The sequence below is a fragment of the Echeneis naucrates genome, chromosome 9 (assembly GCF_900963305.1).
Source record: "Echeneis naucrates chromosome 9, fEcheNa1.1, whole genome shotgun sequence".
In the NCBI taxonomy this organism is placed as follows: domain Eukaryota; kingdom Metazoa; phylum Chordata; class Actinopteri; order Carangiformes; family Echeneidae; genus Echeneis; species Echeneis naucrates.
The window spans coordinates 24,509,493-24,519,831 of NC_042519.1; the positions used below are offsets into that span (position 1 = coordinate 24,509,493).

Here is a 10,339-nt window from a genome sequence, read left to right on the forward strand (position 1 = left end):
AGGTACTTTAAAACGTTTTGTTGAGCATTATTGACGTTGTATACTTTAGACTTTTCCTTTTCTAGAACTCTAATAAATAAGAAAAAACATCCTGTGAATGGTGTTTTTTTTTTATTGGGTGAAAAACTGCTGCTGATGGCTTCGTTTGGTCACATTACTTCCATCTGGTCAACAAGATAACATCTTCCCTCAGCTGAGAATCTGTTTCGTCAGAAAACACCAACAGATCACTCCGGTCTGAAAGAACTCTCTCCCTCCGAACAGCTCCTGAATCCACCAGATCTTCCAGAAACGGTGAGCTCATGTTCAGGGAGGATGATCGGTGAAGTCAGCGCTTTTTACAGCCGACATTAAGCCGAAAGTCGGAACAAAAACTGGACCGGACCAGGTCTGGCTTTAGGCTCAACATGGCTCGTTCAGGCACTAATCTCACTTCGTAGTACACTCCTCTGATTTCAGCCCTTTAGCGCCCCAGGAAGGACCCGGGCCAACCTGCAGGGGGCGCCCGAGCAGCTGACTCCTCCTTCCTGTCAGAGGAAGCGGATCAGCCGGATCCGGATTTTGTTCGTCTCCACCGTGAGAACCAGCAGGTGGGATGGTCGAAGTCTACCTGGACCTGCTGTCCCAGCCCTGCCGGGCGGTCCAGATCTTGCTGGACTGCGCCAAAATCCCGCACCGGGTCCGGACCGTGGCGATCCGCAAAGGTGAGGGCGGAAGGAAGCCTCTGAAGGACCAGACCTTTGACCCGATGAACTTTGACCCAGAACGACTCAACAACACTCTGGTAAACCGGAGCAGACCGTTTTATTATCGGAGGATTCGGCGTCAAATCAGATGAAACTCAAATTAAATAAATACCTCTGACCCGTTTCTGGGTTAAGGGGGGTTCTGGAGGTCTCCCAGGTCTCCGGTCCATCACAGAGACAGACAGACCGACAGACCGTTTAGAGTTACCAGTGAACCCACACATGTCGTCTTTGGAGACTGCACACAGACCTTCTTGTGAATTCTTCTTGCGGGCAACAGCGCTAACCATTATGCTGCTGTGCTGGTCAAAAAGTAGATTGATTGATATTAAAAGTAGATGATTAATATCAGCTATTAGTAAAGAGGGAAACGTTCTGAGGTCAGACTGCAGGTCAAAGGTCAACTGCAGATCAGTCCCACAGTTAAAATGAGACTTCTGATTTCTGGTCTGAGCAGGAGAGAACAGAACACCAGAGTTCACCAGAATGAACCCCATGAACAAAGTTCCTGTCATGGTGGACAACAACTTTATCCTCACTGAGAGGTACACACACAAGCCCAGTCGGTTCAACGCACTGCTTACTTGTTTTTCTTGAACCTTTAGGACCACCGTACTCATTGTTTTTACTTTGTCTGCAAATGTTATGTGAGGGATTAATTTATGTGTACATGTACGCATATAATTCTCTCACATAACACACAAATAAGTTTTGTGTGTGTTGCAGTGAGGCCATCTTGAAGTACCTGGCCACAAAGTATGACGTCCCAGAGCACTGGTATCCACGGCAACCAGAAAGACGAGCCCGAGTGGACGAATACACAGCCTGGCATCACACCAACACACGACCACATGCTGCTAAAGTCTTCATACTGGAGGTACACACACACACACACACACAGTTTGATTGGTCCAGATCACACCTGTCTTGACTCCACCCCCTCAGGTCCTGCTCCCTGCTCAGTCTGGCTCTCAGGTGGACCAGGTGCGTTTGGTTCGTGCACTCTCTCAGCTCAATGACACGCTGGATAAACTGGAGTCCATGTTCCTGCGTAGGCAGCCTTTCCTCTGTGGTGATGACATCACCGTGGCAGACCTGCTCGCCATCTGTGAGCTCATGCAGGTCAGAGGCCACGAATGGTTCAGATGATGATCAGCTGACCTGTAGGCTGTGACTCTTGCTAACCTGTGTGTCTCTGGCAGTGCAGCCTGTGGGAGGGGGCAGAGATGTCCTGCAGGATCGACCTCAGCTCCTGAGCTGGAGGAGCAGAGTCCAGGCTGCTGTCGGTGATGCCTTTGACCGAGCCCACGCCGTCCTGTATGCTGTCAGAGAGCACTGCAAAGCCAAGCTGTGACATCGCCACAACAGTGACAGTCATCACAATGACATTTACAGTCATTGATCTGATTGGTTGGAGGTTTCAGTGATCAGTTTGTTGACCATCAGGTTACAGGACACATTTGAACAGATCAATAATAAAATCAATAAAATGGCTTTTAAAGCTTCTGCTGTCTCGTTGTTTCTTGTTTCTCGTTGTTGTAGGTGTGGGAGGGAACCAAATTACTGATGTCATCACTATGAGCCATCTACTGAAATTAGCATCCTAACAGCAAACTCTGTCCTGACCCCAGCAACCAATGCTGATGATGTAACAGAAAAGACAACACGTCAACAGTGAGTTCAGAAAATGGTAAAGCAGCAGGATGTTTGTCATGATTCCTTGTTCACACATCACAACAGACTGGACTGAAAAATATAAAACACTTTATTAGAACCATAATAGACATTATTTACAGCTGTGAACATGTGACATAACATGATCTGAGAAAAAAGTCAATCTGGTTGGTCCACTACAGTGGGGTTGGGGGTGGGGCTGGCCTGCGTTTGGCTGGATGTTCGTCCTCCTCGTTTCCATCTCGTCCTCGTTTCCTCCCCTCAGAACCTGAAGCTGACCCCTCCTCCTGTGTGTGTGTTGTGGAAAGGGAAGGGCGGCAAGTTTTACTACTATATATATATATATATATATATGTATATATGTATGTGTGTGTGTGTGTGTGTGTGTATATGTATAGTATAACATATAGGATGTGTGTGTCTGTTCTTACCATGGCAGCAGTGGGGGGGCCTCCAGGGTACATCATTCTATGAGCTGTCTCCATCATCACATGATCCTGAAGTCAAATTTACATCACATAACTACAGGTCATCTTCTGTAATAACAATAATATCAACACTAATAATAGTGTTAAGAACAGCTCTGTGATTTCTTCTTTTTTTTTAACTTATGGCTGTTATTGACTGATACACTTTTATTATCATTCATTAATATTAATCACATCTCTACAGGAACTGCAGGAAGTAGTTGCTATGGTAACAGTTCTGTGTACAGTATCAAGAGTTGTTACCTGTAACCAGCGATGCTGCAGAGTTTCATCTATAGTCATCCTCTTCATGGGGTCGACCACCAGCAGCTTCCTCACCACATCCTTCGCTGTCACACCACACACACACACACACACACACACACACACACACACACACACACACACACACACACACACACACACACACACACACACACACACACAAACACACACACACTACAGATAATTGAAATACTACAAGTGAGTAGTTGGACTCTGCTCGACTTCAGTACCTGGGTCGGATATATTCCTCCATTTGGACTCCACCATCGTAAATTCTCCTCTGATAATCTGATCTGTGATCGACTGACGACCAAAACTCTCATGGAACGGAGGATAACCACCCAGACTGAGAGACAGAGAATAATCCCTGTTCAACATTTAATTAAACACATAATTAAGCATGATACAATTCAAGATTATACATCACATCCACTACTCCAAAGCAAAAGCAAAATATATTCTAACACAGATGCAAGCTGTGACAGGTGTTGAAACATTCCTGCTGATCTAACACGTTTTGGTCATGGCAACCTATTGGTCTACTATCTTTAAAATGCTGTCAGAAGCTTGGCACTATAGCCATATTTGGTAACACAGATAGAAGGTACACAACATTAAGGAAAAATGTTACAAAAACATAATTGCTTTACGACATTGCTTGCACGTAGAAGAATATTATTACATTGGAAAGTATCTTTGTGGTTTAGCGACCTGACACAATTCATACAATTACAGAAAATAAAATACACTCTCAGGGGGTCCAGGGATAAATTCTTCTCTGTCTGGGATCTGGCGTTGAAACATCTAGGTAAACTCAAAACTGTACCTACTTAACGACCACCTAGCGGTTATCTTTCATCTATATTAGTGTTTATGATTTAATCCATATGAACCATATTCAGTTTAATGTGCAGCTTAAGTCTTGGCAAGCCTAGGCATATGCTTTTTTTGTTTCTCTTTTATAAGTACATATAGTTATTTATCTATTTCTATCTCATTCAAGTATGCATTCTTTATGGATTGGTGTCCAACATGTTCTTGGGGGTGGGGGAAGGGTTAAAATATAAACATGAGCATTGTGATTCCTCTGTATGTGTATCTATGCACCTATTGTTGATGTTCAATAAAAAGGAAAAAATAAACAAAACATTTGGTGTGGGACAGGCTGAGGGCGAGACAGGCTACCAGACAAAGAGCAGGACTCCGAGACTCCAGGCATCCACGGCAAGACCGTATCCTGTGGTGGAGGCCTGGGTGAAGACCTCAGGAGCCAGGTAGGATGGGGTTCCACAAAGAGTCCTCATCAGGACAGACTCCCCCAGGATCCTGGACTGGTTGAAGTCGGTCACCTGACGCACACACACATCTGATCAGTTGTTACATCAGTCAGTCAGGATCCTGGTCCAGATGACTCAAGGTGAGAACACGTCAGTACCTTGATGAGACAGATGTCGTCCTGAGAGGACAGAAGGACATTCTCTGGTTTCAGGTCCCTGTGGATGATCCCTTTACTGTGTAGGTACTACACCCACACGCATATTAGGACAAGATGATCACCTGTTATAACATCTGATTCACCTGTTACCATGGCGACCACTCACCTGAACTGCTCTCAGCATCTGGTAGAAATAAAGTTTGGCGACAGACTCACGGAGCTGCTGCTGAGACTTGACTCTGTGGAAAAGTTCACCACCCTCCATCCTGAGGACAAAGGACAATGGTACGCCGGCCCTTTAAACAGACGGGGCGGCACGTCGGGCCTTTAAATACAGTTTGAAGTTATTTGGAGACAAACATGAACTCACAGCTCCAACACGATGTAGAAACATTCCTCCGTCTGATAGAAGTCTTCTGTCTTGATGAGACAAGGCTGCAGGACAGAACACAGAGAGGAGATGAGCAGGGGAAACACTGAGTCTGTAAGTTTGCGTTTCTTTCAGGTTTCAGACTCACGTGGTCGACCCTCTGGAGAATCTCAATCTCTCTGTTTGCATTTCGTGTTGCTGTCTGTGATTGGACAAAAGATAAAGATCATATGATGACCATCACTGGCTCTTATTGGTCCAGAGGAACATCAGCCAGTCTGTCTGATGCTCAGAGAAACTGCCATTTTTGTAATTCTGCTAGGTCAGTCAGAGGAAGGGGATAAGGAAACAAGGGAAGGAGAGACAATGTTTCAGCCAATTAGAGAGCCGCAGAGGCAGAGACTCACCCCTTCTGATTTAAAGTTCCTCTTGTTTATTATTTTCACTGCAAATTTTTTACAGCTTGATCTCTCAAAGGCCAGTTTGACTTCACCACAAACACCTCTGAAAAACACACACACACACACACACACAGTATAAGAAAATTGCAGAGCACAGGAAGTGACATTACTGCAGTGTGAAGGGTCAAACTCACGTGCCGATGCGTCGAGTCAGCAGATATTTCTCCTGAAGCCCTTTTGGTAAACTGGACTGATCATCAGACATCAGGTCGATGTAGACAAAGACTGGGAGAGAGACAGGTGGAGGGACAGACAGCATAAGCTAAGCCAACCAACCATTAATTTGTGTTTCTGTAAATTAAACAATGAGGAAATGAAAAATGCCTACAGATGGAAGGACCAGGGAGGTCCCTCAACCTCTTTGGGCCCATTAACCCAGCCCCCCTGGGACATTAACCTGGCTCCCATAGTCTCTGACCTTTGTTCCGTTGTTCAGACAAAGAGAGAACGGCGTTGTTGACCAGGGGAAGCTTCTTGCCTTTACCAATTAGAATCCCGTCAACAAACGTTCCGTTATTACTGTAGTCCTCCACGAAGACCTCACTGTCCTCCTGCCAGACAGACAGGCAGAAACAGAGCACTAGCATTAGCATTAGTGTCGACAATAATTTAAGCATTAGCAGGAGTCATCTCACTCTGTAGATCCGAAAGTGTTTCTTGCTGTAGATTCGGAACTTTTTGGATCCTCGGTCATCTGGATCATCAAGGATGTAGTTACATTTAGAGTCCCGTCCAAACAGGTACTGCTCTTCTATACAGTCTGCAAACAAACAAACAAACAAACTGTAAACAAACAGGTATTGCTCTTCTATACAGTCTGCAAACAAACAAAACAAACGCAAACCATGGCTCCTGAAGCCCTGGGCCATGGGCAGCAGGCGGCCCCATGGTTCTGGTTCAGGCTCCTCTGGGACGGACGGCAGGGTGACAGGGATGGTGTCCAAACTGCTCAGTGTCCCAGAGCCGCTGGACGGTTGGCTACCTGAGGTTGGCCCACTGGAAGAACCAGAACCAGACTGGGACTGGGTGGAGGGGGCCTGGGATGGGGACTGATTCCCCTCATGTGGAACTTCTTCAGACATGTAGATGTTCTGGAGATTGGAAACATGAGAACACATCAGCTCAAACTGGAGATGAAATCTGCTGTTGCGTTTTTCTTTTTTGTTTTTTTTTTTTCCGAACTGTTTTATCTTAACTCAGTTTCACTGCAGCTCTGGGCAGCTTTCTTCCACCTGAGAAACATTAGGAAAATCAGAAACATCCTCTCTCAAGCGGATGCAGAAAAACTGGTCCATGCATTCATAACTTCTAGGCTGGACTACTGTAACTCATTACTACCTGGATGTCCAAACAAATCTCTAAAAGGCCTTCAGTTGATTCAGAACGCTGCTGCACGAATATTAACAGGAACTAGGAAAAGAGATCACATCTCTCCTGTTAGCTGCTCTTCTGCAGCTGCGGCCAGTAAAATACAGAGTAGAATTTAAAATCCTTCTGTTAACATATAACTGTGACTCCTTAGCAAAAAGTTAAAGTTCATCTACTCTTTAGATATGCTGCTATAGTCCTATAGTGCTAGCTTGTAAAGTGATGGGGGAGGACTAAGCATCTCTCTCTCAACCCAACCAGTCGAGGCAGATGCCCCCGCCCTCTTTAATTAAGTTTTTCCTGCTCATCGGGGGATCTATTGGTTCTCTTTAAATAATGAGACCTGCTCTATATGTAAAGCGCCTTAATGTAACTTTGTTATGTTTCGACGCTATACAAATAAATCTGATTTGATTTTATTTGACTGCAGCTCTGCGCGAAACTCCATTCAACAACTGCACATATTTGAATAATTCATCAAATCTCCTCTACAACAATACAGAAAACCACCGAGGAACTTTAGTCCGGAATCAAGTGCTCGGATCTCTGACCCGGCTCAGGCTGATCAGGAAAACTCTTTTCAGCCGGCTCCTATTTAGACCAGAACTCCTCCTGAGTGAGACTCTGCAGAAAAGCACACCAACGTTAAATCAGATTATTTCAAACGGAGTTCGATATGTGCTGGTGCGCGAGTCTTATAACCCCGCCCACTTCCTGTCAATCACAGCCGGAAGAGGGCTCCATCAAAGTTCCGGCTAACCCGGCTAACACCGCTAACACGGCTAACACAGTTAACTCGGGCTGACCTGGGCTAACGCCCCGTCGGTCGGTCTCTCACCGCTTCGGTCCTCTGGAGCCGGACTCTTCTCCGGGTTCCGGCAGGTGAACCGGACCGGAATCTGGTTTTACTTGGATTGTGCAGGAAACGTGTTCCCTGCAGTTAACGTTTTTTGTCATGTGACCGCGCTAACCAATCACAAGTAAGTAGGCGGATCACGTGAGTTTGGCGCTGTCCGGTTCGTTTCCGGGTCTGGTTTCGTCCTGAAGGGAAGACACGACGGGACCGGGAGAACCGGATGAGGCCGTGACTCGGTCCAACTGAGGACATCATGTCCGGACAGAGGAGCTCCAAGACCCTGATCATCACGGACGGTGAGTCCGGTCTGCAGCTGGTTCTGTGTCTGAATATAAAACATCCAGCCAACCAGGTGACGTCAAAGCTGGTTGGTTCGAGTTTTGGTAAGAAAATTATGATTTTTTTTTTTTGATGAAACCGGAATCTGATGACGTCAGAGAGGTTAAAGGTCCAGTCTGCTCTCTACACCAGGTTTGTTCTACTTCCTGTTAGAAGGTGATGTCACCTGGTCACAGGTGTCTTTGAACGGTCCACATTCGGCCCCACCCTCAGTCCTCCTGAGCAGGTGTAGTCCTGAGAACCTGCAGAGCTGAAGACCTCCAGACCGGATGGCCTGAACTGACTCTGTTTTCTTCTCAGATGAGGAGGTGGGAGCTGAGGAGCTGAACCCATTCTCCTTCAGAGAGTTCCTCCGCTGGAAGAACGTGGATCCACATCAGGGCCAAGACCAGGATCAAGACCAGCAGGATAACCAGGATCAGGTAGGTATGTAGATCTCAGAGTCTGCAAGAAAGGAAGAACCACTTGAACCAAGAGTAATGGACAGTGTCTGTAGCCCAGCAGCTCTCAGCCCCTGTCACACATGGGGAACCTGACCTTTGACTCCAACCTCCAGAGCTGCTTCTTCACCGAGCCCTCCCTCGCATCACAGGTATTGTGGCATCATGAAGTACTAACATGTGGATCAGGTTCAGATCAGATCAGAGATTAAATAAGCACAGACCAGAACCTGGACCTGGGGATGGGACATGAAACTTGTGTCCAGGTTTCAGGAGCAGCTGAATAATTATAAACACTCTTGTCTGTCCAATCAGGAAGAGGAAGAGGATGAGGGGTGGGGGCAGAGCTTCCAGTCAGATTTTGACAGCACCTCCTCACTTTATACCGATGAAGAGGAGGAGACCAGGTGAGTCAACACAGCGGGCGTCCTGGACTTGCTGAGTCCCATTATGGTGAGGGACCTTTAGTCTGGTTTCAGGTCAGGGTGTTGGACAGGAAACCGTTTGGCCAGTCCTCTGAAGAGAACGATGATTAACAGGTTCTCCTCCAAACCTGAAGTTCAGCAGAGAGGACGAGGCGAGAACTACGAAGGAGATGATGAGACCTCCATGGCTGAAGCAGCCATCTCCTGTAGAAAGAGGAGTGGGAGGAGCCACATACAGCAGGTAACTTCTCTTCTTCCATTCCGTTTCTGATGAACTGGTTCTTAAAGGGTCGTCCTGTAGGTCCAGTCCTTCAAGGGTTCTCCTGTTCTGTGTTTGTCCCAGTTGAAAGAGGAGAACATGCTGCTCAGGAGAACTATCAGGGAACTGCAGAGGAGATCATATACTAGTGAACGCAGGTTAGCACCAACTAATCACATGACACCAACAAATAACAAATGGGAGAGTTTTAAGCTACCGTGCCTCTGCCTGTGCCCTGTCCCCTCAGGGTGCTGGAGCTCTCTGAGGAGCTGGTCCAGAAGAGGCGTCAGGAGGAGAAGGAGGCTCAGGATTTGGAGACCATGGTTCACTCAGTGGAGCAGAACCTCCACCTGATGACGGTAAATGATGGCCACTATGGCAGCCATGATGGTGCCTTACACGCTCATCCATGACACGTGAAGGATGATGGTCTGTGTCAAGGGTCCAAACCCATTCATCCCAGAACTCTCTCTCTGACCTGTCTCTCATAGAAGCGAGCACTGAAAGCAGAAAACAGTGTTTCCAAATTGAGGGTGGAGCTACAGCAGTTGCAGGTAAATGCTTGATCAGCTGATTGGTGCCCTGTGATGATGTCAGAGGACTGATCAGCTGACTCTCACCTGAGTGAACAGGCATTTCAATGTCTTCCTCAGGTAGAGGTGGAATCTCTGCGGTCGGAGAATAACGGTCTGAAGGTGGCAGAATCTCAGGTTGTCATGACGATGAAGCAAAATGCACAGATGGCGTCTGAGTACCTGAACCAGACAGCAAGCCACGCCGAGTCCTCCATCCGGTTAGTACCCGCTTTTGACTACTAAAAGTAGACAGTTTGACTACTGACGGAAAGACACCAGTCTGTATCACCTGTCTTTGTCTTAACTGTCTGTCTTCAGTCAGCTGTTGGGAGAAGCAGAGACTCTCCGCTTGGTTTCTCATCTGCTTCAGTCCGTTGATAAAATCTCCAGTGTCACATCAGAGTCCTGAACCTTCCAGTCCACCTGGTCTACACCTGCTGGACCCTCAGATTTCCAGTCCACCTTGGAGGACATGGTTGGTCAAAGGTCAGCAGGTCTCTGTTGTCCAACACCTGGGCTGAACCTTAGGATATAGGATATCTGGCTCTTGATTGGTGGGTTTGATGACATCACAAGACATTTTGTGTTTTGTTTTATTTTATAATAAACAACTTTTTTCAATCAGCTCGTTGTTTTCTT

General features: G+C 46.6%; 3 protein-coding genes across 12 annotated transcripts; 2 read left to right on the plus strand and 1 right to left on the minus strand.

The window, feature by feature from the left end:
* Window positions 1-527: 527 nt before the first annotated feature.
* Window positions 528-3,351, plus strand: gstt2 (glutathione S-transferase theta 2). Of its 4 annotated transcripts, none has more exons than XR_003841079.1 (6): window positions 530-704; window positions 1,204-1,291; window positions 1,473-1,623; window positions 1,692-1,868; window positions 1,954-2,436; window positions 3,093-3,351. XR_003841079.1 is itself a non-coding variant. In XM_029510033.1 (5 exons), exons 1-5 carry the CDS (start codon window positions 596-598, stop codon window positions 2,000-2,002), a joined length of 579 nt encoding a protein of 192 aa, XP_029365893.1. In that variant the 5' UTR covers window positions 528-595; the 3' UTR covers window positions 2,003-3,351. The 4 variants fall into 4 exon arrangements, 2 of the variants coding, with proteins under 2 accessions (XP_029365893.1, XP_029365892.1); XR_003841078.1 differs by having other exon boundaries at window positions 1,954-2,420; XM_029510033.1 differs by having other exon boundaries at window positions 528-704; window positions 1,949-3,351.
* On the minus strand, window positions 2,493-7,763 carry chek2 (checkpoint kinase 2). Of its 3 annotated transcripts, none has more exons than XM_029510025.1 (15): window positions 7,613-7,763; window positions 6,283-6,529; window positions 6,074-6,198; window positions 5,857-5,989; window positions 5,573-5,663; window positions 5,385-5,481; window positions 5,126-5,179; window positions 4,978-5,042; window positions 4,774-4,873; window positions 4,608-4,694; window positions 4,358-4,521; window positions 3,403-3,518; window positions 3,152-3,237; window positions 2,852-2,917; window positions 2,493-2,707 (listed from the first exon to the last, which is right to left on the minus strand). In XM_029510025.1, the coding sequence occupies exons 2-15, from the start codon at window positions 6,518-6,520 to the stop codon at window positions 2,597-2,599; spliced, it is 1,533 nt and encodes a 510-aa protein (XP_029365885.1). In that variant the 5' UTR covers window positions 6,521-6,529; window positions 7,613-7,763; the 3' UTR covers window positions 2,493-2,596. The 3 variants fall into 3 exon arrangements, 2 of the variants coding, with proteins under 2 accessions (XP_029365885.1, XP_029365884.1); XM_029510024.1 differs by having other exon boundaries at window positions 7,645-7,757; XR_003841077.1 differs by lacking the exon at window positions 2,493-2,707 and having other exon boundaries at window positions 2,855-2,917; window positions 3,152-3,287; window positions 3,348-3,518; window positions 7,645-7,757.
* entr1 (endosome associated trafficking regulator 1) lies at window positions 7,618-10,324 on the plus strand. Of its 5 annotated transcripts, none has more exons than XM_029510027.1 (10): window positions 7,618-7,958; window positions 8,302-8,423; window positions 8,498-8,593; window positions 8,757-8,848; window positions 8,921-9,107; window positions 9,210-9,283; window positions 9,373-9,484; window positions 9,617-9,679; window positions 9,758-9,918; window positions 10,019-10,324. In XM_029510027.1, the coding sequence occupies exons 1-10, from the start codon at window positions 7,916-7,918 to the stop codon at window positions 10,107-10,109; spliced, it is 1,041 nt and encodes a 346-aa protein (XP_029365887.1). In that variant the 5' UTR covers window positions 7,618-7,915; the 3' UTR covers window positions 10,110-10,324. The 5 variants fall into 5 exon arrangements, with proteins under 5 accessions (XP_029365887.1, XP_029365889.1, XP_029365888.1 ...); XM_029510029.1 differs by having other exon boundaries at window positions 7,649-7,958; window positions 8,981-9,107; XM_029510028.1 differs by having other exon boundaries at window positions 7,655-7,958; window positions 9,779-9,918.
* Window positions 10,325-10,339: the final 15 nt, after the last annotated feature.